Source organism: Siphateles boraxobius, unplaced genomic scaffold, assembly GCF_051911475.1.
Source record: "Siphateles boraxobius isolate OS27281-9 unplaced genomic scaffold, OSU_SipBor_1 77, whole genome shotgun sequence".
In the NCBI taxonomy this organism is placed as follows: domain Eukaryota; kingdom Metazoa; phylum Chordata; class Actinopteri; order Cypriniformes; family Leuciscidae; genus Siphateles; species Siphateles boraxobius.
Genome location: NW_027509205.1, coordinates 18,747,972 through 18,775,912, shown reverse-complemented (window position 1 = coordinate 18,775,912; position 27,941 = coordinate 18,747,972). Strand labels below are relative to the sequence as shown.

Here is a 27,941-nt window from a genome sequence, read left to right as displayed (position 1 = left end):
TTTTTTTTAAAATCACCATTTAATGAGTCATTCATGTTAGCAAATACATGATGTGTTGCAATATCGACACTCAGAATTTCACGTCTGAATTCACATACATGTTTAATTTAGAAGATAAGACACACATATACAGGGACATTCACACTTGTGTGGGCATCCAACCGTAATGTCTCAGTATGAACATTTACACCAACGCTGGTTGAGAATTTGCTGCACTAATGCTTGGCCGGGTTTTCTTTCGACTCATAAAAGACAACAGTACTCTTCACAGCATTAGAGTAAGGTCCTAACCAAGACCTTTTCATAAACATCACCAATGTACAAAAATAGAAGAATCAGTAGAAAAATAAGAGATATGATGACATGTGAGGGAGTGTATGAGAGGAAAGTGTCCATCTCTATATGATCAGTTAGGGCGAATTTATCCATGAGTGCAAGCGACAAACTTAAGCCCTGTCCCAACTTGCAATCCTGCAGACTTGTGACACCCATTGCATGCATGTAACCGCATAGTGTGACATTTTTGATTCTGAAGGTTGCTCATGAGTGCACCCATTTTTGCGAGTCCACGCCTTTGGACTACTACCATACAGTCTATTCAGCATTGCGTCACCAGTGTAGACTGAGGAAGACCACAAGTGCTTAGGGGAGCATTTGGGACAAAGCTTTAATAGTATACATCTGAGCTTTTAGATTCAGACTAATTATAATGGGGTTGCAACAGCATGTAGATGCTCTTACGTCAAGTATTGTTGCTTCACAATTTTGAGGAACATTAAGAATATCTTTGGTATTTGTTAAACTTCCCTTAATTGTGCTTTTGCTTCTCACTGCTGTATCTCTGCTGCTCTTAATCTCCCAGGTTATGCAGGTCAGATGTGTCAAAGGTATAATCTCTGGATTTGGTGGCTGTGTGATAATTAGGCCTGCAGAAAGACACCAGGTAACCTGGATGTAACAACAACAACAACTTTCATTAACTCTCTTCCTGTTCAGCCTCGAACTGTTTTACCTCTCTGCCTTAGATGTAATGGCATTGCCCTGGACATTTTAATCTGAGCTAAGCCAGCGCTGAGCCAACAGTACATTGAGGTCAGTTTAGATGAGACAAGAAGCTGTGAAAAACTCATACGTACATGCCTCGGGTGGAAATATGAAACACTTTCATATAGTCCCCCTAATTCACACTATTGTGGTGCCAATTTAATACAATATACAAATTAGGTGTTGCAACTATTAGTTGAAAATTCATGATCAAGCGGCTTTCAAAATTCATAACCCATTTACTACTGTACACTACCCACAGTTATATGTGACTCCAAAAAGATGTACTTGAGGGTCATTAACAGAGTGACTTTAATTTTTCAGTTTAAGGCACTTAGTTGATCATCTGTTTTGGGTATCAGGTATCTACAAGAATATCCTTGGCTTGAGAAAAGTGTCCATTGATTTCAGTTCTTTATGTCTGATAGCATGAGTAATGAGCATAAAAAAAAACCCTTCCCTAGTTAATCTTTCCACCCTTTCAATGCGATTTAAAGGATCTCTTCGATTCTTCAAGTATGTCTATCACACATATGTAAAAAAAAAAAAAAAGACAGTCCCTTTTGTGTCTGTTTTACCCAGATGCTCTTCATAATGTGTCCATGGTGTTTTCTCTCAGCCAGTGTTGTGCTTCTTTAGGCCGGGCACTTAGCAAAGGACAGCCTAGGTAGAACGTGTTACCAAATGGGAACAAATCCAAGTTACCTCACTCTCCTTCTCTTTTTCCCATCAGGCGTGCTCGTAACTCCCCCTTGCAGCAAGCTAGCAAACGCCAATTGGGAAAGTCTTGGGTTTTCCGCACATTGTTGAGCACACAAATACAGACTTCTCAACTTGTCATTGGGCGTGTGCTCTAACTGGACATGTTGGACCAGATGTGAGTTAACACATTTCGGTCAGTTGCAGGGCAACCATGGCGAGAATGTGTGGGTGGGTTGGCAGGTGTAGACTGGCTGAACCTGAGCAATGTAGTAATTGTTAAAGTTCCCATCCGCAATATACGGCGCAGGCTGGTAAAAGCAAGTGACGTTAGCCACATTGGGAATTACATTCTGCTCTGCCAACACGCGTACTGCCAACATGGTGATAAGGCTCAGAGTCTGTCGCCTTTCATGTCCCATCAAGCATACTGTACTTTCATTGACGACACTGTGTAGGGTGGTCAGGTACTCATACTTCCGGTCCTCTAGTCCCACAAAGTGATTCTGCAGATAGGACTCGAGCTTGCGCCTTTGTTCTGACACATCCGAGAAGTCGATGAAGAACCGGGAGCACATGTAGCGTTCGAGAAGCTTCATCTCGGCTTTCGAAGCGGCACGGAAACCTCGCACCAACAGGTGGCAGTACTTCAGCAAGCCGCCGCCCCGGATCTCTTCTGGATTTCGCGTGCAGATCAGTTTCCGTTGCAGGTGGTCCAAGGCTGCACCGAAGTCTCCGTAAACGCTCTCTCCCACAATGGAGGGATGGAACGTCTCAGCCATGGGGTTTTCAGAACACTCGTAGAAGAGGAGGAGGGAGTCCAGGCGAATCTGAAAAGAATCGACGCTGAATTCAAACTGTCGCCGCAGGGAATCCACAAACTTCAATTCGACGTTCTTCCCGCTGTTGTTGGAGAGGGAGATTAGACTCCAACGGTCTGAATCATTACACACTTTCACCATCTTCTGAACATAAGCCTCCTGAGTAAAGAGAAAGAATGGTTGGGATGAGGTTATGTTATCCTGAAATAGTCCAATATATAATGTTCAATGCAAAATGTATTTATGTTGAAAGATGGAGATGCACAAAACTGTATGTGGGTGTTTAAGCAGAGAAATAAATAATTCTTGAAATCATTGTCCTAAGTTCTCTGCATTATTGAAATGAGTGCAAGAAAATTTAAATATGTCTACAATAGGCATTTTGTAAATGGTAGAAGACTGCAGATGCATAATTTTGACATTGTAAAGTCCCTTTGCATATCCCGTAAAGGCATTACATTGCATTGCTATAGCTGTAAATTGTATCAGCCTAATTTGCATACATGAAAACGCTGAGTGCTTTTGCATACGGTAGAGAGAGGTGAAAGTGGATCCATCGTAAATTGGTTTAGAGAAATCCTCTTTGTAGTAGAAACCAACGTTTTTACAACCAGTGGCCTTATCTTATTGCAGCTTAAATCTAATACACACTCTCTAGGGCATGTCTAGGTCCAGTCAATGTAAAATAATAGCATGCCATGCACTTCCCCTTTACTTAACACATGAAACATATGGAATTATATCAGTTACCAAGTAGTCATTTAGCTGAATCTCGCTTATCCAAAGTCTCAGCAGCTACACTTAAAATAAGGGCTGTCCTGATGGGGTAACATGAGGTTAAGTGCCCTGCTCAAGGGTGCAGTGGCAATGATGAATCAATCAACCCCTGCAAGGTTTGAATTACTAGCTGGGAAATTTTAGTAACCTTGCTTAAAAAAAACATCTTACCCAAAACCCCTGTAAAATCAGCAAAACACACACACACACACACACACACAAAACCCCAGTTTGGGCTGGTTTAAGCTAAGCAGGACGTCTGGTTTACAACATAATTAATACAAATGAAAGTAACTAACAAATAATACGCTCACTAAATGTTTACCTTTAATGTCGCTGGAGTAATTTTCTCTTTATTCACTCCTTCAGGCAGAAAATCCAGGAGGGAGTCGAGAACGATATCCTTGACGGTCTGAAACGCCACTTCTCCTTTCAGATCCGCGCAAAATATGAGATCCAGATCCTTGTAGCCCAAACCGCTGTCCTCGTGGAGAACGTGACTGGCCGCGGAACCGTTCAACCGGACCTCCCGGACGTGGATCTTGCGCTCTTCCATGCGACACCGCACCACTTTGACAATATCCCTTGGTTTCATCTCCAAAGTGGGGAAGTTCCATTTGCCGTGAATAGGAATGGATTCGGTAAGGATGACATCCAGACGCTTCACCTGCTCCCAGTTCAGCACGCTCAAGTTACTCAGATTCTCTTCCATGGCGAGTGATTAGAGATCGGTTTGTTATGGAGTCCTAAAATCAGGCCTGTAGTTTTATATCGCTTTAGCCATGTCCAACGAAACCATTAGCGATTGTAAGGAAAGTGTTATAATTTCATGAATTTATTCTAGAGAAGAGTCAGTCTCTTGAGAGTTTATATGCACGTCTATGCATTCGTTTTGCATGCAGCGCACCGCTGCTGCACCTCACCACTGTGCGTAAAAGCTCGCCCGATGTCCCGTTTGCGCACAGCGCTGAAGTTCGAGGCAACGGCTGTGGACGCGGGTTCTCACGGCTCTCGGGGGGCCGTGAGAATCAGAATGATTGCTGCATGATTGCGATGAGTTTTCAGGTCGGACAAAGAAAAAAGAAAAAAATTCCAAGAAAACGAATATCAAGTGGCAAAAGACCCTGTCCCTCCTCTTTTAAATTGAAACCTGGACGCTTTGCGCTTTTACATGTTGTTTTATTCTGTGAAAAATAAAAGTATAAATTAATTAATTAATAAGTTGCAAGTCCGAGTAATACATAAATTGCGCACTGAATGAATATAGATACGCATGATCAATAATATGTGCGGAACGGATTACCTACCTGTATGATCACATTGTCAGCTGTTCTGTCAAACTGCTGGCTGCTCATGACATCTCGGTTGCACAGTGAGGATGCATAGAGATTAACCCGTAAACTAAAGCAGGAGTGACGGGGAACTTGATTGACAGCTGCGCAAACCAATCCAGACACGCGCTTCTCACCTACAGTAATATTATACACAGTTATACCCTTTACGACATGTTAAAACAATACAGGGATATTTATAATAAAGTATAGCTTAATAATTCTTGCTGAACTTTTTTATTTTTATTTAGGCTATTTATCAATTCTGTTTCTGTAGCCCCAAGAATCGACTTGGTATACATGTCTCAGAAAATGATTTTATAATTTCTATAAGGCATTAGTGTAAAGCCTATATAATAAATTAACCAATTAAAATTGGCTTGCAAAAAAACATCCCTTCTGCCTTTATAGATAGCAGTGAATGTCAATGCTGCCCTCTAGAGAAAGTCATCAGATCTTAAACTTGAGCTGCACCTTTATACAGGTGTGAGTAAATAGAATTATATTTTAGGGACAAATTAGCAGAAAAATTTGCCTATACTGTATCTGACAAAGGGGCGTCCTCAGGAGGAAAATGGTTAATTAAGACTCTGATGTCTTTATTGGCTTTTAAAAGTGCTGCATATTTTATTTTAGGGTTCGGCGGGTTATGGTTAGTCTGTAGTAATTATAATTAGCTTAATTTAAGGGCAAATGGGAAGGGAAGTCAAGTCCCTGTTTAGATGGCTATGCAAACCTGTGTGTGTGTGTGTGTGTGTGTGTGTGTGTGTGTGTGTGTGTGTGTGTGTGTGTGTGTGTGTGTGTGTGTGTGTGTGTGTGTGTGTGTGTGTGTTTGTGTGTGTGTGTGTGTGTATGTGTGTGTGTGTGTGTGTGTGTGTGTGTGTGTGTGTGTGTGTGTGTGTGTGTGTGTGTGTGTGTGTGTGTGTGTCATGTAAAATAGAAAGAGACTAGCTGGTAACTGTGCGTGTGTAGGTATAAATGTCAGGCTAGATGTCACCCAGAATCTATCAGGGGGAGCGGACCTGCGTCACGGCGGTAACAGCCTATAAAGCAGGATTATTCTAGATTACCCCCTACAACATGACTCTTGGGCGTATTTCTCTCTCTCTCTCTCTCTCTCTCTCTCTCTCTCTCTCTCTCTCTCTCTCTCTCTCTCTCTCTCTCTCTCTCTCTCTCTCTCTCTCTCTCTCTCTCTCTGTGTGTGTGTGTGTGTGTGTTTGTGTGTAAGAGATGAAGAGAAGGCAAAACTTGTGTTTGGTGCTTAAATCCGAAAAATTATGAATTTACTCAAATTGCGCAATGCATGAAAAAAAACGTGTTACAGTTTTTTTTATTTTGTTGTTTTAATACAGCAAAATTTGTTCCCTTTCGAACGGTCACTTCGTATTGCGTAGTTATACGCAGTGGGGGAAACTCCTTTTCCTTACTGAAGCCTTTATGTAAAGCGCATTTGCAGCTGCACAGCTAGAACATGAGCGTCTGGTTCGCTCATATGCTGCGCTGCGGCAACTGCACATCCAATGGCTCGGGCGCCTCTGACGTGCGACCAATGAGAACACTCTGCGTCATACACGTCAGAGCCCGCCAAGGGGGCGTGACCTCAGTTTTTTATAGTCCCCGAATTCGCCATTATAGCAGATTTTACTCTTTCAGCAACAAAACTTCACGTCTCTGACCATTTATTGAGCCTTCGCCATCGAACAAGCCTTCAGCTTGAGCGAGCTAGAGTTCAGCAGACGACACATTTCACCGTGTTTCTCCTGACGCCGTCTCTCCTGTGGCTATCCGGCGATATCCTTTTCATTACTCATTGTATTCTGTGTGTTTTATCTGTACGAGCGTTGTTTCAAATGCCTCGTGTCAAGACCTGCGCCACGTGCGGATGCAAGCTGCACGAGGCGGACGAACACGCTAGCTGCATTCCATACCTGGGACTTCACCACGCGGAGAATGCACTGTCTGCCGGCGGATGTGCGGCCTGCGAGAGCATGCCTATCTCCGTGCTGCGAACTCGGCTAGCCCTCTCTCGTGACGGTGACGCCGCCTCTCCAGCGCTTCCTTCTCCGGCCCTACTTCAGCCGAGGAAGAAGAAGCGCCGCAGCCAACGGCAACCGGACAGCATGGATGTTAGTGAACGCACGCCAGCCACGTCCCCGCGTGCCTCACGTGCCCCCGCCAAGTGGCGGGCCTTGTCTCCTTCGGCGGGCCTAGCGAGCATGACGACAACCTGTCTATCGCCGCATCTGAGGAAGAATGGCCGGGCTCTTTCGACCCCGTCATGGCTTCCCAGCCGACGCCCAACGCCTCAGCTACCAGGACTAACTCTGACGCGGAAATGCTTCGGATCCTGACGCAGGCTGTAGCGGACCTCGAGCTTGAGTGGGCCGCGCCCGCTGAACCCCCTCGAAGTCAGCTGGATGGCTGGTTTCTGCCAGGGCACCAACAGGCCCCTCGTCACAAGCCAGCGCCTTTTTTTCCCGAAGTACACGAGGAGCTTACCAAGGCCTGGCGCACTCCTTATTCTACACGAGGCCCCACAGTTTTCGCGACACTCTCCTCCGTGGACGGAGCAGCGGAAAAAGAATATGAGTCGTTGCCGCCCCGCGAAGAGGCGTTGGCCGCTCATCTCTTCCCGAACACAGCTGCTAGCTGGCGAACTAGAGATGTTCATCCCAACAAGCCGTGCCGTAGCACTTCAGCCCTCGCTGGACGCGCGTATTCCGCCTCCGGTCAGGCTGCATCGGGCCTGCACACGATGGCCGTGCTGCAGGTTTACCAGGCCAAACTCCTCCAGTCTATGGACGAGGCTGGCCCGGACCCTGAGGTCTTTCGGGACCTTCGAAGCGCCACGGACCTGGCCTTGAGAGCTACCAGGGCCACAGCGCAGGCTATCGGGAGGAATATGGCGAGTTTGCCCATGCTCGAGCGCCACCTCTGGCTTACCCTCACTGACATTAAGGACGCGGAGAGAACGAAGTTCCTCGACGCCACAGTATCCAGCACCGGCCTCTTCGGCCCGGCGGTGAAGGGGTTCTCGGAGAGATACACCGAGGCACAGAAAGCGTCCCAGGCCATGCGTCACTTCCTGCCTAAATGCTGTAGCTCGGCGTCGAGTGCTCACAAGCCAGCCCCGTCGACGCCTCGGCCAACAAAGCCCGTGAAACAGGCCTCTCAGCCCCACCCTGTGGCTGATGTCCAGCGCCAGCCGAGAGCAACCAAGCGCTTCCCGCTTCCCCGACGCCAAGGCCCCAGACCAAGCGCCGCGCCCCACACAGCATCGCCAAAGTCGTCCTAGCATGCAGGGGAAAGAGAGAGGGCACGGGTCCCGCACTCGCCGGACCAACCTCAAAGAAGCCAACAAAACTTCCCACAGCCCCCTGTTCAGTTCAGGCGGCTGGGGATTTTATTACGGCAAACAGGCCCGCAACAGTAAGCGCGTTCTTGCAAACAAACGCCGTTTTCACGGCGACCCATATAAAGCAAAAAAAGAGCATGTTTCACAAACACAACACGTGGGTTCAAGGTCCCCCTTCGTCAGACGGCCCCTCCCCCGTTACTGACTTTCCCACACGCAAATGCTTGTACAGTCAGTCCAATACTCAATGTGTGCACAAATCACAATATAAGGGTATCAGGTCCCCCTTCACTAGGCGGCCCCTCCCCTGTTGTAACATTGACTTCCCCACACGCAAATGCTTGTACAGTCAGTCCAATAATCAATGTATGCACAAATCACAATATAAGGGTATCAGGTCCCCCTACATTAGGCGACCAGCCCCAATCTGTGTGTCAAGCCCTAGTCACACGGGTTCTATCCTGGCAAGCTATCCCCGGTGTGTCGAGTTGGGTCATAAACACTATAAAGCAAGGTTACTCGCTCCAATTCGCTCGCAGACCCCCAAAATTTCAGGCGGTTCTCGAGACTTCGGTGAGAAGCAACGTGGGTCATGTGCTTCGCACCGAAGTACAGAATTTATTAGCAAAAGGGGCAATAGAATTAGTCCCCCCCGCGCTAAAACATATGGGTTTTTACAGCCGCTATTTTCTGATTCCGAAAAAAGACGGCGGTCTCAGACCCATTCTAGATTTGAGACATTTGAACAAAGCTCTCATGAGACGGCCGTTCAAAATGTTAACTATCAAACATATCCTTGCGCAAGTGCGCACGTGGGATTGGTTTGTCACAATGGATCTGAAAGACGCTTACTTTCACATTCAAATAAACCCTCGTCACAGGCCATTCTTGAGATTCGCCTTCGAGGGCCAGGCTTATCAATACACCGTTCTGCCGTTCGGTCTATCGTTGGCACCCCGTACATTCACAAAGTGTATGAATGCAGCGCTTTCTTCTCTGAGACATCAGGGAGTGCGTGTGTTAAATTATCTCGACGACTGGCTGGTGCTGGCACAGTCGAGAATCGAGCTATTAGCTCACAGGGATTTGATTCTCGGCCATCTAAAATGCCTGGGTTTCACAATCAATGTTTCAAAAAGCAAACTAACCCCCAGCCAGAGCGTGATCTTTCTGGGCACAGTTTTAGACTCGAGAGCTATGACAGCGCGACTCACACCAGAGCGCGCGCTCTCAGTGCGAGCGCTTGCAGGCACTTTCAGAGCACTCGAGCATGCGCCACTGAAGAAATTTCAGAAACTGCTTGGTCTCATGGCAGCAGCATCGCCAGTACTCCGCTTGGGATTACTGCGCATGCGCCCACTGCAGCATTGGCTGAAACGTCTTGTTGCCAACTCACACATGGTAGTCAGGCAACTTGCGCGTTATGGTAAATCACGGTTGTTTAAGAACCCTGATTCCCTGGCGGGCTCAGAACTGGTACCACGAGGGGGTGACAGATTTTCCCAAATCTAAAAGGGGTTGGTCTGAAGTAGCTTCATTATTCATAGGTGTGGTTTGGGCGTAACGGGAAACAAACCAATAAGAGCGTCATATCACATTCCCTTCGGTTAAACATGCATATAATAATTTGGGTAAATGTGTAAGCTTTATGCCTATTTTTACCATCGTCATGGACACAACAATGATTTCCCTCGTGTTTTAATATTTTTCCTTATAATAATGTATCATTTGCAAAAAGTAAAATGCATCTGTGTAGATGAGAGAATCATCTACAGTGTATGCGCGTTGTTCACACTTTTTATTATGACCAAGCATGCGCGCTTAAAATAGCATCTGAATGTACGCACAACGCGGTCAGTGGCGCAATTGTTTTATAGAACAGCAAAATAGCATGAGGGAAAGTTTGCGCCGGAAAACACCTCCTCTTTGCGCTGAACCGCCCCGGGGAGCGCAAGTGTATTTCTTAGTTAACCAACGTGTGTCTGTGAAGGGAAAAGTCCGCTTTGCGCGGGTGCAAAATAGGAATGATACATGCGTCAGTGTACAAAGTCATTTGCGCCGGGTGCAAGATAGGACCCAATATGTCAGTGGTGGCCTACATAAATCGCCAGGGGGGCATCAGGTCAGGAAACCTGCATGCGATGGCGAGAGACCTCCTCTTCTGGGCACAAACCAACCTGAGGTCTCTGAGAGCAGCGCATATACCGGGCATCCAGAATGTGGGCGCGGATATGCTTTCACGGGGCAACACTCCCCTCGGCGAGTGGTCCCTGAACCCACAGACGGTCAGTCTGATATGGAAGGTGTTTGGCGAGGCCGAAGTCGACCTGTTTGCCTCGAGAATCAACACCCACTGCAAATTGTTTTTCTCGAAGGATAGGGACGCGCTGGCCCATGTCTGGCCCAACCGTCCCCTTTATGCCTTTCCCCCCGTCTCGATGATTTCACAAGTCATCAAACGGGTCAGAGAGAGCGGGTGCCCAGTCCTTCTGGAGGCCCCTCTCTGGAAAACCAGACCGTGGTTCCCGGAACTGGATCAGTTATCAGACACAACCCCATGGCCTGTCCCACTGAGGAAAGACCTCCTCACACAGGCGAACGGGACATTGTGGCATCCGAGACCCGATTTATGGGCCCTCCATGTTTGGCCCCTCAACGGATACCCAAAGACCTTCCTGAGAAGGTCTTAAGCACTATATCTGAAGCCAGGGCCCCGTCGACTCGGCGTCTTTATGCTTAGAAATGGTCAGGTTTTTCGATCTGGTGTTCGAAAAATCAGGCTGACCCAGAGTCATGTGAGATATCTGTGGTTCTCTCATTCTTACAGGAGCTGCTGGATGCGGGTCGCTCCCCGTCCACGCTCAAAGTGTATGTGGCAGCCATAGCAGCACATCATGCTCTGGTGGCTGGCCAGTCACTGGGAAGAAACGACCTGGTCATGAGATTCCTTAAAGGTGCTAGGAGAATGAACCCCTCCAGACCTCCATCTGTGCCGTCTTGGGACCTCTCCACGCTCCTGGGGGCTCTGAAAAGTCAGCCTTTCGAACCGCTCCAATCGGTTGATCTAAAACCCCTCTCACTGAAGACCGCTCTCCTTATGGCGTTGGCATCTATCAAGCGAGTGGGAGATCTGCAGACGCTCTCTGTGAGCCCTGCATGTTTGGAGTTGGGTCCAGATGACTCCAGAGTCATCCTCAAGCCCAGACATGGTTACATTCCTAAAGTTCTCTCAACACCGTTCAGAGCACAGGTGGTGACGTTATCAGCCCTTCCTCCTTCTGCAGAGGATGGAGAGGTTAATCTTCTCAGCCCTGTCAGAGCGCTGAGAATCTATCTGGAGTGTTCTGCGTCTTTTAGACAATCAGAACAGCATTTTGTCTGCTTTGGTGGTAGATCCAAGGGGGATCCAGTCACTAAGCAAAGACTGTCTAGATGGATAGTGGATGCTATTTCTATGGCTTATACCGCAGCGGGTCAAGTTTTCCCTATAGGCATCAAGGCCCATTCGACCAGAGGTATGGCCTCGTCATGGGCTTGGTCATCTGGCATTCCCATTAGTGATATTTGTGATGCGGCCGGCTGGTCCTCACCTTCCACATTTATGAGTTTTTATAATATGGAAGTGCCTTCCCTGCAGGCAAAGGTGCTTTCGGTATGATTAAGACCCGTCGGTGGCCGGTCTTGTCATATATTACTGTGCACAATCACATTCACATATATATATAAAACCCGCTGCTGGCCGGTTGTATTTCATGCATAAACCCACTGTAGCTGGTTATATTTACATATATATAACCCGCTTTTGGCCGGTTATATGACATATATAAAACCCGCTTTTGGCCGGTTATATGACATATATAAAACCCGCTTTGCCGGTTATATTCCATACATATATAAAACCCGCTTTGGCCGGTTATATTCCATACATATATAAACCCGCTGTGGCCGGTTATAATTTCATATATAAACCCACTTGACTGGTTATATGTTCGTATACTAATAACCCTGACAGTGTCTGGGTTCATTGGTGTAGTATATTGGGTTATTTCTAACTGATGTATACTATTTTAGACCTGACGGTGTCTGGTCTATTTATACATAATTATGCGGTTATGGCTTGTTCTGTATTCTCAGGGGTCCTGAGTTGCAGTGGCAGCCAGTTACTCAGTGCGGCGTTTTGCATAGCGTCCCCACTGCGTATAGCTACGCAATACGAAGTGACCGTTCGAAAGGGAACTACTCGGTTACTCACGTAACCTCAGTTCCCTATGTTAGGGAACGAGTCGCACTATGGTAACATGGCAAGTTGTCGCTTCAGTCGTTAAACTCTGCTATAATGGCGAATTCGGGGACTATTATAGACTGAGGTCACGCCCCCTTGGCGGGCTCTGACGTGTATGACGCATAGTGTTCTCATTGGTCGCAGGTCAGAGGCGCCCGCGCCATTGGATGTGCAGCTGTCGGAGCGCAGCCTATGAGCGAGCCAGACGCTCATGTTCTATCTGTGCAGCTGCAAATGCGCTTTACATAAAGGCTTCAGTAAATCGAGGAAAAGGAGTTTCCCCCACTGCGTATAGCTACGCAATACTCGTTCCCTAACTCAGGGAACTGAGGTTACGTGAGTAACCGAGTAGATTTATATACTGTATTTATGTGTATATATATATATATTTTTTTTTACATTATTACTTAATTCAATTAATTTTAAAATAAAGAATATATTTAAAGACAATTCCCTGGAAATTAAAATAAATAAGATGAATGAACCGAAGACATTGTTTTATTCGTTTATACATTTTGACATTATTATTTAGTTAAATGATTTTTTTTAATAAAGCATTTACAATGATAGAAATAATAACAAAAACATGAATTGTAATAAAATGCAATGCAAAAAGTATTTTAATATACTTGAAATCAAAGGAAATATAATATTTTTCTCAATTGAAATGTAGACTGTGGTGATATGTTTATTTATTTATTTTTACATTTGTGCATTTTGACATTATAACTTTTTTAAATTGAACATTTATATACATTGATAGAAATAATTATATAAACATTAATTGTCATGAAGTGCAATGCAAAAAGACTTAACAGTCCTTAAAATGCTTAACGCAAACAGAAGACGCAAACTGTAATCTCTTTGAGTCTTTTTATTTTCGGGTGATGTGTGACCTGGATCTGATTCCTGGGGAGGAGTTGCATTGAATGACTCATTCCTCAGGGGCAGTTGAAGCGACCAGGCGTTTCCTCTCTCTCTCTCTCTCTCTCTCTCTCTCTCTCTCTCTCTCTCTCTCTCTCTCTTTATCACACTGTTTTTCGTTTAATTGCCCGTAGGCTTTCTATATGTTACGAATATAGGAACGTGTGAGCGTACTACATTAGGCTACAGTGTCTTGTCTTTCTAGTCAGGTAGACATTGTCAAGGCAAGACAGATTGGCATCTGACCCCTTCAATGAGATCAGAAGAGGCTTTATCCAATCCAGCACCCCAGCTATACCACTGAGACAGTTACACACTTTCTCTCGCTCTCTCTACTAAACCCCTGTGAGTCGGGATAAGGCTTAGTAAAGCCTCTGACTGACAGTATCATTATATCTATAAACCACTTGTTTTTATTTGCATATTTGCGGTGTCAGTATCATTGATTAGATGAAAGCAGCAACTCTCGGGCATTGTGTTTTGTTGTATTATATATCACCCTGTACTTTCAGGCTTTTTCCTGAATGGACTTTTCTGACTTTTCGTCACTGCAACTGACAGTAAAAGAAATGGACACAGCAACCCCCTTGATTTCAACGGAGAAAAGTGAAGCCCATTAGAATCACTCACTTCCTGATGGCTGAGCGTACTGCGCAGGCTCAAACTGAGCTTGACGACGTAGATGTGGCAACCTGTGTGACAGATGTAAATCGTCTAGTAGCTGTGCCACATACCAAATTATTTCCAATTCCTCAAAAACGTTGTTGAAATATTTTGTCCTTTTGCTTTTGGACTCTCTATCTATGGGCTTCTCCCTTGACTTTATGCCGATGCCTTTATGCCGATGCCTTAAAATGTTTTATATATATATATATATATATATATATATATATATATATATATACAGGTCCTTCTCAAAAAATTAGCATATTGTGATAAAGTTCATTATTTTCCATAATGTAATGATAAAAATTAAACTTTCATATATTTTAGATTCATTGCACACCAACTGAAATATTTCAGGTCTTTTATTGTTTTAATACTGATGATTTTGGCATACAGCTCATGAAAACCCAAAATTCCTGTCTCAAAAAATTAGCATATTTCATCCGACCAATAAAATAAGTGTTTTTAATAAAAAAAAAAAGAGTCAACCTTCAAATAATTATGTTCAGTTATGCACACAATAGTCAATACTAGGTCGGGAATCCTTTTGCAGAAATGACTGCTTCAATGTGGCGTGGCATGGAGGCAATCAGCCTGTGGCACTGCTGAGGTGTTATGGAGGCCCAGGATGCTTCGATAGCGGCCTTAAGCTCATCCAGAGTGTTGGGTCTTGCGTCTCTCAACTTTCTCTTCACAATATCCCACAGATTCTCTATGGGGTTCAGGTCAGGACAGTTGGCAGGCCAATTGAGCACAGTAATACCATGGTCAGTAAACCATTTACCAGTGGTTTTGGCACTGTGAGCAGGTGCCAGGTCATGCTGAAAAATGAAATCTTCATCTCCATAAAGCTTTTCAGCAGATGGAAGCATGAAGTGCTCCAAAACCTCCTGATAGCTAGCTGCATTGACCCTGCCCTTGATATAACACAGTGTACCAACACCAGCAGCCGACAAGGCACCCCAGACCATCACTGACTGTGGGTACTTGACACTGGACTTCAAGCATTTTGGCATTTCCTTCTCCCCAGTCTTCCTCCAGACTCTGGCACCTTGATTTCCGAATGACATGCAAAACTGAGCAACAGTCCAGTGCTGCTTCTCTGTAGCCCAGGTCAGGCGCTTCTGCCGCTGTTTCTGGTTCAAAAGTGGCTTGACCTGGGAAATGTGGCACCTGTAGCCCATTTCCTGCACACGCCTGTGAACGGTGGCTCTGGATGTTTCTACTCCAGACTCAGTCCACTGCTTCCGCAGGTCCCCCAAGGTCTGGAATCGGTCCTTCTCCAAAATCTTCCTCAGGGTCCGGTCACCTCTTCTCGTTGTGCAGCGTTTTTTGTCACACTTTTTCCTTCCCACAGACTTCCCACTGAGGTGCCTTGATACAGCACTCTGGGAACAGCCTATTTGTTCAGAGATTTCTTTCTGTGTCTTACCCTCTTGCTTGAGGGTGTCAATGAAGGCCTTCTGGACAGCAGTCAGGTCGCCAGTCTTACCCATGATTGCGGTTTTGAGTAATGAAACAGGCTGGGAGTTTTTAAAAGCCTCAGGAATCTTTTGCAGGTGTTTAGAGTTAATTAGTTGATTCAGATGATTAGGTTAATAGCTCGTTTAGAGACCCTTTTCATGATATGCTAATTTTTTGAGACAGGAATTTTGGGTTTTCATGAGCTGTATGCCAAAATCATCAGTATTAAAACAATAAAAGACCTGAAATATTTCAGTTGGTGTGCAATGAATCTAAAATATATGAAAATTTAATTTTTATCATTACATTATGGAAAATAATGAACTTTATCACAATATGCTAATTTTTTGAGAAGGACCTGTATATATAAAATAACAAAGACAAGAAAATCTATGAATCATGAATAATTTACTGCCATTGTAAGAATGAACATGTAATCATGTAATCAATAAAAAGTAGTCTGATTACCAGTATTTTAAAACGTAATATAATCTAGTTACAAGTAGGCTACTTCATTTTTGGAATCTGATTATTTAATCCAGATTAGATGTAATCAGTTACTACCCATTTCTATCACCCTGTTTTTATGCACATTTTGATGTATCGCATCAGAAACGAGTGATGGAACTGCCAAATTTCAGAAAAAAATATCCCTTAATTCGCAAAAAAAACGTTTTTATGCACGCTTGAGGTGGTTTTTGATTCAAAAAAGAGTTAATGCGAACAATGGGAGATGGAAACGCATTTGCCAAATAAATTTTGACGTAGCGAACATTAATCCTATGTGACTAATCGGCTTTTTCCGCTGATGCGTTTTTTTACTGTTGGTAACCAGTACCACCATCATCCACTCGAACAACTTGATGGAAACACATCTAATTCGTATTTGTTTTTTTAGTTTTAGTTTTTTTGCCAACTTTGAAAAGATAATAGGTCACTCAATGTTGTTTCAATTGAAATAGCAACATCACCTTCATGCCTGGCAATAATAATGGCAGTAATAAGAAAAATAAATAAATAATCAAATCCAATTTTAAAATCATAAAACCTCACATTGATAAGTAGTTGCTAAGAATGTTTTTAATGTGTTGCTATGTGGTTGCAAGGGTGTTTGCAAAGTGTCTGCTTACAGTATGCACAAATAAGCTGAAATACCTGCCTTGCAAAAAAAAGCATATCAAATCCTAAGAGAGTCGTATACTCACTTTTTCACCATTAATAACATGTGAAATTTACAACATGCATTGTTTATTGATGCTACTGAAAATAAGTGCAATATTATTTTTCACTTGTTTTCATTTTATCTGTCTCCATCTGTTTGACATCCTGAAGAGATCTTGATAGCTTGTTTTGTTTGTTCTTGAAACTAACCTCAGTTGGTTTGCGGTTAGTTGTAGCTTGGAGTGTTCATGTTCTGTCTCTGTGTGAGTATGTGTAAAATGTGGTAAAATAAAAAGAGGTGTGACAATATAGCACAAAATGGATGTTTAATTTCTAACATTGTTTTTTTTTATAAAATAGGCATAAAGCAAAGAGTTTAACCATGTTTTTGATTTATTTTTTTAAATGACAATTATTCAATATGATTCATAAAGAGACCTGCTATTAGCTGTTGTTGTTTTTTATAAACAGGCATTCAACCAGCAGCTTTGACCCATTTGACCTCCATCCTGCATGGGGAAGTGTGTCTTCCCCTTACTATGTTTGATTTCTTAGTTTTTCTTCTGAGGAATTGCTTAAAAACAAGCAACCAGCCAAGAAAAACATACAAACTTGAGGTTTTTAATTGCTTCACATTTTATGAAGTACTTTGTTCAACACACCTGGAACCTGTTTTTAGATTTGACCCAGTTAACCAGTCAGGAATCATTTTTCTTACGTAAGTGGTTAAAGTCATTATCGTAACCTTTTATAAAGCAGTTTGCCTCATCACAATCAGGTGATTTTATTGATATTCTAGAATTCGGTTGCAAATTAGAACACATTACTCAATTAGAAACATTATGAGCAGTCACAGGTGAAGTGAATGCATTTAGATAGTAAAACATTAAGCAAACAAACAGTTTTTGTAATAAACATATTGGATGCGGTGTGTGTGTGTGTGTGTGTGTGTGTGTGTGTGTGTGTGTGTGTGTGTGTGTGTGTGTGTGTGTGTGTGTGTGTGTGTGTGTGTGTGTGTGTGTGTGTGTGTGTGTGTGTGTGTGTGTATTAATGTATATATACATCATACCCATAAATACTAGAACAAGTGTTAGACAACACTGTTCTGTTGGAATATATAATACTGCTGTTCTAATTCTCTTGAGAGGAAGTGAAATGGCTTTCACAGATCTGCTGAAATAGCATGTTCTCACCAGTTTCCTGGTGGTGTGTGGTTTCACAGTACAGAGACACACACATACATTTGTGCTTTGTATACTCATGCTTTCTCTCTCACACAAAACACACTGGGAACTCATTCCAGATGTGGTTTCTTTATAGAAAAGTATATTTGTAGCTTGTTTGTTTATATATTTATTATATATTGGACATGTGCACTATAGGCCTATATATATCTGAGGCTACTCTCTTCTTTAATATATTTGACAATATAAATACTACTATGGTTCACTTTGACAAACACCTGCCCCCTATTGGAAAGATTTTTTATTGCAAAAATTATGTGACTGCAAAGATGCAAACCTGAACAAAGCTGCCTTCTATAAGGCATGTCGAAATTGAATGATTGCATAACATTCTATATACAGTATATGCTAGATGTCTTTATCTGGTCGATGCATGTATTCCGGCGGTTGGTTAAAAGGATAAAAATGTCATCTGAGGGAGCGGTAATTTTTATAACAATAACAGTTTTTATAATAAATAAACACTGTGGTAATTAAATTAGTCAACAATGAGACAGCAGCTTTCGGTTTCAGAGACAGAGAAGGACTAATGCTTCAGATGCTCACTAAAGCCCTCTTTTGGCCACTGCTGATATTGCATCTAACCATACAGCACCTTTACAGTATGTTCTCTGAGAAACACAACAATTTGTAGTATAAACATTTGCTTAGTTAATATACATTGTACGAACATATGCATTGTAGGAACAGATGTAGCCTATAAACCATAATTCAATCAATAAATTCCATCATATGCAACTAAACATAATTATTTTCCTGAAAGCCAGAAAAATAGTGGCATAATTTACATTATTGGCTTCCATCTGTCTATTGATGTCAGTAATTAAAAGAAAATAATGCTGTGTGTGTGTGTGTGTGTGTGTGTGTGTGTGTGTGTGTGTGTGTGTGTGTGTGTGTGTGTGTGTGTGTGTGTGTGTGTGTGTGTGTGTGTGTGTGTGTTTGTGTGCGTGCGTGCGTGCGTAATAATTCTTTGCACATTAACCTAACTTATTTTGTTAGATTTACTGTCTGTTTAAAAGAAGAAAAAGCAATTTCCTGTTTAAGAATGTTTAGGTTTTTTTTTTACTTGAAGACAAGAAAAACTTTTACTTGGTTGAGAGAAGCCAGCTTGTTGAAATCTAGACAGAGAGCAGCGAATTTGAAAATTTGTTAATTTGTTTACATAATTATAGAATTTAAATGTATATATATATATATATATATATATATATATATATATATATATATATATATATATATAATTTTACATAATTATGACTGAACTCAACATCTCAGCTTCTCAAACAGGGACACTGTGTGTGTGTATATACATGTACAACTGAGATGTTGAGTTCAGTCATAATTATGTATGAGATCCTGTTCTGACCTAATTAGTGCCATTAGTATCCAGGCTGAATCATTTAAGAGATTCAGTGGCATTAAATCTGTAATCCTCCTTGCTGTCCAAACTGTAGCAGCATAATTTTCTTTTCCTGCCTAAACTTCAAAGCGCAAGAACTACCCGAAGGAGGAGACACAAATGAGCTTGCATGTCCAGTATGTCTACTTTCAGTATTGCTTGATAGTTGATAGATGAAAATACTGACATCGTCCCTCTCATGTCATTCCAAATATGACTTAGTTTCTTCTGGGTGAACAAGTGTTGTATAGTTTTGCCCACTGAATAAGATATGCAAAATTAGGGCTTTCACACAAAGTGATATGTGAAAGTGATCTGGTCTGATAATTAGTAATTCACTGGGAAAATCAGATGCTCCTGCAGAAGCAAATGGAGATTTAAACATGCAGGATGATTGTGCTTAATCACTCTGAATTAATTGAGGCCAGACCAAAAAATCAGGGAAGGTTAGATTTATAATTCATACACAACGCTTGCCCCTCAATTAACTGATAATTTACTCAAATTCATGTGCTCAACCCCTGATCATAAATTTGCCAATTTATGCAATAAGGAAATAGAGATTGGGCAAATCATTTGACTGAAAGCATAGCCTGATCGCCAAACCCAACATTAACACTGGGTGTTTTGCCCTGTTAGTTGTGCTCGGATCATTTAGTTTGACGATTATGATGCAAATTACAGTTAAGGCTTCATCATAATCCTTTATTTTTTTGTGATTTATATTAGATGACAGTTTTGTTGATGGCAGTTATGAAACCCAGAAGGAAACCGTTTACACACCTGTGGTGTGTCTGTGTGTGTCTAAAGACTTGCAGAAAGGATCTGGGTGTGTAAATTGCTTCACTGAGACACTTTTGGTTGAACTGAACTTTTCCCAACATCAAGATTATTATAAAATTATATAGTTTTAGATGAAGTTAAGCAAGTCACACCGTAGAGTACTAAACATTTACTAATTTAATAGCAGTCTCCTAACAATCTTGAAAAGTTCTTATTTACTACCTGTGAAATATAAAATTAGCACATGATATCTCTTAAATTGCTATATAAGTCAATTAATATTAACATTTAAAAAGGTCTTATAAGTAAATGAGTAGAATTATATAAAGAAATTGTGCTGACATGAATTTCTGGAGGATTGGGGGAAAAGGACATTTTCTTAATTAAAATTTTCATCTAATATTTCAGAAAAATGTCTAAGCATCCTTAATGTAATAATTCTTTGCACAATAACCTCACTTACTTTTGTTAGATTTATGCTTAAAAGAAAATAAGTTTTCTTTCTTCCAATTTTCTTGTTTGAGGATTTATAGGTATTTTTACTTGAAGACAAGACAAACATACTTTTTTATTATTTTTAATCGGTTAAGAGAAGTCAGCTTGTTGAAATCTAGACAGAGGGCGGCGAACTTGAAGATCGCTCATTTGTTCAATTCTAATACTTTATACAGTATTTTATTACTCCTTTATGCTGGAATTACACCATTACAATTTAATTATGCTTATACCAATTATAGCCTACTATTAGAGCAATTATACTAAACCGTAAATTTGCACATTCGTTTTTCTAATTAACCTGTGTGATTCAGCTATAATCCTTCCCTCCCTTCCATGAGACAAGGAACCACTGTAGGCACTTCAGTTACTCATGTGAATGGGGATGTGAGTATATATACCGGACTACAGTGGAGAGAAGTGTCACAGCGCAAGAAGCCGTGCTTCCAGACAGACTTACTTTACTTCAGTAATTTGAGTTCAATAAGAACTGTTACTCTCTTCAGATTCAACATCACTCCGGAGAAAGAACCGCAAACATGTAAGTAATCAACTAAAAATTACCAAATATCATCTTTATATAGCCTAGGTACCCTGGTGAAAAAAAAAATTTGCTTGCATTAGTATACTTGCAGCCAGACTAATTTAGTACTTCAATTATGTCATTGATTAACTTGAAGTGTGCTATTTTGAAACAACTAATTTTGTATATTTTAGTTGTAATTAAATTGTAGTAAAGGATAACTTTAAGTATATTTAGTGTACTTTTGTGTGCTAAATTGGAACAACTTCAAGTATACTTAACATACTTTAAGTATATACCTGTGTAGGGACTAATTACATGCTTGATTAGTGATATACTTTATTTGTGTTACAAGTGTTACAAATTCATTGCGAGTGTCTTCTAATCATACAAGCAATATACCTGTATTATATTTGAGTAAAAAGTATACTGTATGCTCAGGTATACCTTTGGCTTATTCCAAATACTACAAATTGCACACTCTTCAATGTCTTCAATAACAGATGCACATTAATAAATAATACTTAGCTATACAAACTGCTATTGCATACTATAATGTATCTTGTAAAGTATTATTTCAATGCATTGTTACAAAGATCATTTCCAGCACACAGTTAAAAATATATCTAAAATATATTTTTAATAAAGTGCAAATAAATACACGTTTAAAAAACAAGCAGAATTTTCACTTCAAGTATATTTTTCTAAAATATATTTTTAGAAAACATACTTAAGTAGCCTACAATTATTTTAAAGTGTGTTAAAAGTTGTATTGTGAAAATAGGCAAAAACATGATGCTCATATACTTTTAATATAATTAAAGATAGTAAATGTTTTTGTTAGTAGGCTATATATTTGCAATGTAGGCTACTATTGAAAAAGGGAATATATTTCAAAATCAACAAATACTTTTTTTTTCACTATGGTTTTCTGTTCAAATTTAGAGATGGAGTCCTTAAATGATGTTATAGGCCTACAGTACATGAATGTTTAACCATTTAGGTGACAACATCACTCTCCTTCTTTCTTTTTCTGCACTTCTTTACAGCATGTCTTTTATGAGGTATGGCCAGACCAACAACTTCTGTAACATCGGCCGTTTCCCAGCCGTTACACTGGGACAAAACTACGTACAGGTGTACCAGAACCCTTGTGTGGACCCTTGCGTGAAGCCTGTGGTCGTTCCTTGTGTGAAACCTCTGGTCAAACCTTGCGTGGTTCCTTTTGTGAATCCTTGTGTCAACCCGTGCGCTAACCCTTGTGCGATCCCTTGCGACTACGTGAGACCTCGCTGTGACTATGACTGCAAGCAAGTCTTCCACAATGATTGTGCTGATGAATGTGTGCGTACCTGTGAAGGTGAGACTAGATCTGTTCTGGTTTTGTGAAACGTGTTTATTAACCCTTTGGGTTAACTTTTAGTTGTTGTTACATTTTTTTTTCTTTTACTTCATCTGAATGGTGCGAACGTTGGTTAAGGTTTTGCCATCATGGACATTATTCGAAAAGGTTAAATGGTCCTAAAAAAAAATGTCACACTTAAATAGTTTGCAGTAAAAAATTGAAACACAGCTTGTTTAGATTTATGGCTTTGATTTTCTTACAGTTTTAGAGTAAAACGTGTTTTTTGAAAATATATATTTCATATAGAATTTGAAAATGGTATTTGTATGCATTTTTTCATAACAATAAATCAATGTAAAATTGTGTACATTTTTTCAAGTTCAGTTTTTTAAACCTTTTCATTTCAGCAATAATCTGCCAAGTGTCGTCTTCAAAAAAGATACCAAACTGATGTCTGTGCGCTAATCATTAAAGATTTATGACCGTTTAAGTTGGAAATTTTATTTTCAGGTCCATGCTCAAAAAGTGAATACATGGATTATAAGTACTGCATAAATATAATTTAGTATCATAAAATCGTATAAAAATACAAAAGATTAAATAAAAGAATACAAAAAGTTCATTAAAAAATGTATTCATTTTTGACCAACAAGTGAACAGTACCAGTACAGCTCCTGATTGATTTCTTCTGCTGGTTTTTTCTCAGATTTGGTTCTGCAGGTACGTTGTGTTGACCTGATGAAATCCTGGAAGTGTCAGAATCGTCTGGAGCATCACACCAATTGTTATCGTAGTGATCACCTCATTGTCCGTAGAGGACAGTGTTTCCAGATGTGGGTTGAGCTTTCCCGGCCGTTCAATCTGAAATGTGACAAACTTCACCTGGAGCTGAGACTTGGTTGGTTAAGTCTTTTTGATGAGGTTGAGTTTTGTTTTACTTTTAGTGAATGATAATAACCCTGGTTATTTCTTGCTGTTTGTATTTTACAGGTAATGCTCCATCAATATGCAATGGCACTCTGGTGATTGTTCCATTAGTGGAAGAATTCAAAAAATCTCGCTGGGAGGCCAAGATTGTCGAAAGGGTGCAAAACCGAGTCAAGCTGTGTGTCTACTCCCTTCCGACTGCTTGTATTGGACGATACAGCCTCACCGTTGTGACTTGCGGCCCAAGAGGCAGAGCCACGTCATCATGCAACCCTTGCAATGACATTTACATGCTGTTCAACCCCTGGTGTAAAGGTATGTACAGTATGAAGAGGAAGAGAATTGCATTTCAGACTTTTGAACGCAATGTTTCTTGTAAACTGTGCACTTCAGAAATCCCATGCAGAAGACTGTAAAGATGTGTGGAAAAAATGCTATAGTCTTCATATTAATTCATTTTTAATACAGGACTGTAGATGTGAGAAATCGTGCAAACAAAAACATGCTGCACTTATTTATTTGCAAGATATATAAATATATTATATAAACCTACTAGAAATGTTTGCAATATAGGCTGTATTTGTCTATTTCTACAAATGTCTTTGTAAAGAATGGCACTGGATGTTAATCGAGCATCGACCCAATATTAGGAACATTGGTTATTATAATCGGTAAATGGTTGTAATACGGAATCAAGAAAAATCAAATGAAACCATTATCGAAACTACAGTATATCAAGCTTCCCAGTTAAAATGTCAGCACTCTCTTTCTTTATTAGATGACTCAGTGTACCTGGATGAGGAGGCCCAGAGAGTTGAGTATGTGTTGAATGACATGGGCAAAATCTTCTATGGAACTAAACATCAGATCGCATCCAGAACCTGGAACTTTGGCCAAGTAAGAGCCAAATTTCTCATTAATATATGTCAAAATGTTTGCAATGGAATATGTTTGATCTGAAGTGTTGGAAAAGAAGCATGGCATAAACCACAGGAATTGCACACTGCATGGCAAGCATCTTAACCTTTAAGTTCTCTGATCCTTAGTTTGATGAAGGAGTCTTGGCTGCGTGTTTCTTTGTGTTGGAGAAGAGTGGTGGACCTTGCTCAGGATGGGGAGACCCTGTTAACGTGGCCAGAGTGGTGTCTGCTATGGTAAGTCTTCATTTTCCTCATGAAGCCTAACAAACTTCCTGATGGGCTCTATGCTTCATCTGAATGATGCAGTCATGACTTGATGATGTTTAGCAAGAGAACAGATAATAATGTAGCACTCTTCACACTTTCACAGATTAATGCCAACGATGACTGTGGTGTTTTGGTGGGTAACTGGTCAAACTGCTACGGAGACGGAACTTCTCCTACTTCCTGGTGCGGAAGCAGTGCCATCCTGAAACAATACCACAAATGTGGAGGAAAATCTGTCAAATATGGACAGAGCTTGGCCTTCGCTGGAGTCACCAACACACGTAAGAGTTCAGGTGGAATGGACAAGGAGAAAATAAGGGTTGAGAAAGTGGTTGTAGATGTAATGCACTTCTTCTTCTCTTTCTCGTAGTGTTGAGATGTTTGGGCATTCCTACTCGTCCGGTCACAAACTTCTGTTCTGCTCATGACACCGATGTGTCTATGACAGTAGATATTTATCTTGATGAGAACTATGGTCTGATCGATAACCTGAACCGTGATTCAATCTGGTAAGATTCTGTACAAACCTCTTTCATTATGCAACATCAGCAACAGTGTCAGCTATAGTATCATTAAGCAGTATTATCTAAATTGATTTTTGATTCCATTGATTTGAAATTGTCATTTACAAAAGTAGTTGATTATATAGATTCCAAGTAGGAATTGAGACTATATCTTTACAATGGCTTTCATACGGCAAAGCTGAATATGCATTTTGGCGATAGCAGCTTTGAAGAGCACTGCCTATTGGTGAGAAAATCTAAATGCACTGAATATAAATTGAATATCTGATAAATGTTCTAATTGTGATCACCTTAACTATGCAATGTTCTAGACAAAGCACAAAGGGATGAATTTGCATGGCAATCTTTTCTTGTGTCCTCTTGCATTGCATTATATTTCTGTCTTCTCTGCTGTGATGTGAATCCTTCTCCTTCTCTTTGTGTAGGAACTACCACGTGTGGAATGAGGCCTGGATGGCTCGTCCCGACCTCCCATGCGGTTTTGGAGGTTGGCAGGTGGTTGATTCCACTCCTCAGGAGACCAGCCAGGGCATCTTCCGCTGCGGGCCAACATCTGTTGCTGCGATCCGCAGTGGACAGGTCTTCCTTAAATATGACACTCCCTTCGTTTTTGCTGAGGTACGAACATGCCTTGTAATTGGAGATTTAAATATAGGGTTTTGATGCAATTATTCCAGATCATGCGAATCTCTTTGTAGCGTGCACACTATCTTATGGTAATAGTGTTAGTGTTTTGCAGTAATATTCAGTAATATAATTGATTGGACTGCACTGACACTATCAGATGAGAACAAAACTTGAACTGAATTGAACTAGATAATGAGTGCTTTACAGTAAAATTTGCCTCATATTTGATGAAGCTTGCATCATTGGTTTCCTGTTTTATTACATTTTCTTGCTGTAGGTGAACAGTGACGTAGTCTTCTGGCAGAGAACAGGATGTGGAACCTTCGCTGTGATCCACATTGACAAGAACGCAGTGGGTCACTGCATCAGCACCAAGGCTGTTGGCTCAGACAAACGTGTGGATATCACAAACCACTACAAACACCCAGAAGGTGAAAAGTCACACACATCATTTAAAGACTCTTTCACTCGGAATAGTTGTAATAGCTTCCCTCCCCATATCCTTCAGGCTCAGAGGAGGAGCGTTGTGCTGTGGAGACAGCCCTTCGTCATGGCTCCAAGAGATGCACATACCCACTGCCCTGCGCTGAGGATGTTGTCTGTGATGTCACCATGAAAGGTGATGGACCATGTGTGGGCAAGGATGCCGTGCTCTGCATCGCTCTGAAGAACAAATGCAGCTCACCTCGTAGCGTCACCCTCCACAGCCATTTGTCGGCCACATACTACACCGGAGTCCAAAAGTCCCTGGTGAAGAAGGACCAGACCTGCTTTGAGCTCAAAGCCAGTGAATGTAAGAAATGAAAGAGCTTAGCTAAAGTTGAGAATGTAAAAATCCGTTTATGTTCTTCACTGCAGAATGGATTTTTAACATTATTGTATAACACACAAAAAATATATAGTGCCTCGCACACCCGAATACAGTAACTAGAAAAATATAAATCCCACAAACTAGAGTTTAAAGATTTCAGTCAACAGATGAATGTTTACATTTATTCATTTTGCTGAAGCATTGATGCAAAGACCATACATCAAGCAGCTCTACAGAAGGCAATAGTGTCTTTATTCAGTTGAAGATTCATCAATTGTGAAACTTAGAGACTATAATCACATCATGTCTAATATGAATTGTTCTGATATGATGGGGATGAGGATTTTACTGTTACTTTCAACAGAAGCATTGGTATTTATCATTGTTTATCTCTTGTTCCTCTTTAGCCAAGGTTCTGGAGTGGGCCCTGCGATATGAGGATTACAAGACTCACCTTGTGGATCATTCAGCCATGATGCTCACTGTCGCTGGACGGGTCACTCAAACTAAGCAGATTGTGGCCAAACGCTTCAACTTCAGGATGTGCACACCAGATCTTGTTATTTCTGTGAGTTTGAATAACTTTAAATCTATACTTCACCTGCTGGACATAGTGTGTGTTTGTTGATGAAACTATACAATTTATCACCCTGTCTTATGGCTAGAAGTAAAATCAAGAACTACTGATGATTATTAGCTGGGTGGAAAATGGAGTCTTTAGCATGACTGTAATCTGTAGTATGGTGTTCATTTGGATTGTGATTTTCAGCCTGGATGTGATTGTGTGGTGGGCAAAGAAGTGCCAATCAAAATCACTTTCCAGAACCCACTGCCCTGCGTGCTGAAGAATGTCATATTCCGTATCGAGGGACTGGGACTGAAGCACTGCAGATCCATTAACTATGGGTAGGAAATTAATTGTGTTAAACTATACAAAAGAATGGGACGTGTAACATGCTACTATTCATTTTTATTGGTATATAAATAAATTCTTACTTTTTGTCTGTTTATCAGTGACATTGCAAGCCAGGCCACAGTGAACCTGACGGAGACATTTATTCCCAAGTGTCATGGCCCTCACAAAATTCTGGCCTCACTGGATTGTCCTCAACTCACTCAGGTTCATGGCTTCACCAACATTGTTGTCAAAGAAAAGTGAACAAGCACTCAAATAACCGGAGGACCAGAAAGCTTTCAGCATGCTTTTCACGTGGATTGATTTGCAGAGTAAAAAAAAATGGTATTTTAGTTACAGTATGTAATCTCTAGTGAAAATGGTAAACCAAAGGGTGCATTTAATCTCGGGATCTTGATTTTAAAGGGATGATTTATGGCTGACATTGTGAGTTATATTTTGGAATATGTGATGTAGTTTCACATATCATAAGACAGATTGCAAATATTCAATCATTCTAGTCATTTGCTTTCTTATGTTATGTAGTCAACCTAAACAACTGACAATTTGTGGTTGTGTTCTATGATTTATTTTCTTCTTGTAGCTGCACTGATAATCTGTCCTCAATGCTGCATCAATAAAAGTCATTAACTTGCA

At 41.2% G+C, this 27,941-nt stretch overlaps 2 protein-coding genes across 3 annotated transcripts; one reads left to right on the top strand and one right to left on the bottom strand.

The window, feature by feature from the left end:
• On the bottom strand, nucleotides 1-5,621 carry tent5ab (terminal nucleotidyltransferase 5Ab). Its single transcript, XM_077218380.1, has 3 exons — nucleotides 4,649-5,621; nucleotides 3,667-4,525; nucleotides 1-2,723 (listed from the first exon to the last, which is right to left on the bottom strand). The coding sequence occupies exons 2-3, from the start codon at nucleotides 4,051-4,053 to the stop codon at nucleotides 1,941-1,943; spliced, it is 1,170 nt and encodes a 389-aa protein (XP_077074495.1). The 5' UTR covers nucleotides 4,054-4,525; nucleotides 4,649-5,621; the 3' UTR covers nucleotides 1-1,940.
• Nucleotides 3,570-27,941, top strand: tgm1l3 (transglutaminase 1 like 3). Of its 2 annotated transcripts, none has more exons than XM_077218379.1 (15): nucleotides 3,570-3,982; nucleotides 20,787-20,986; nucleotides 22,018-22,328; nucleotides 23,020-23,211; nucleotides 23,304-23,555; nucleotides 24,019-24,137; nucleotides 24,287-24,394; nucleotides 24,531-24,708; nucleotides 24,798-24,936; nucleotides 25,377-25,569; nucleotides 25,856-26,009; nucleotides 26,087-26,371; nucleotides 26,797-26,957; nucleotides 27,159-27,295; nucleotides 27,404-27,941. In XM_077218379.1, the coding sequence occupies exons 3-15, from the start codon at nucleotides 22,019-22,021 to the stop codon at nucleotides 27,546-27,548; spliced, it is 2,373 nt and encodes a 790-aa protein (XP_077074494.1). In that variant the 5' UTR covers nucleotides 3,570-3,982; nucleotides 20,787-20,986; nucleotide 22,018; the 3' UTR covers nucleotides 27,549-27,941. The 2 variants fall into 2 exon arrangements, with proteins under 2 accessions (XP_077074494.1, XP_077074493.1); XM_077218378.1 differs by having other exon boundaries at nucleotides 3,701-3,982; nucleotides 20,792-20,986.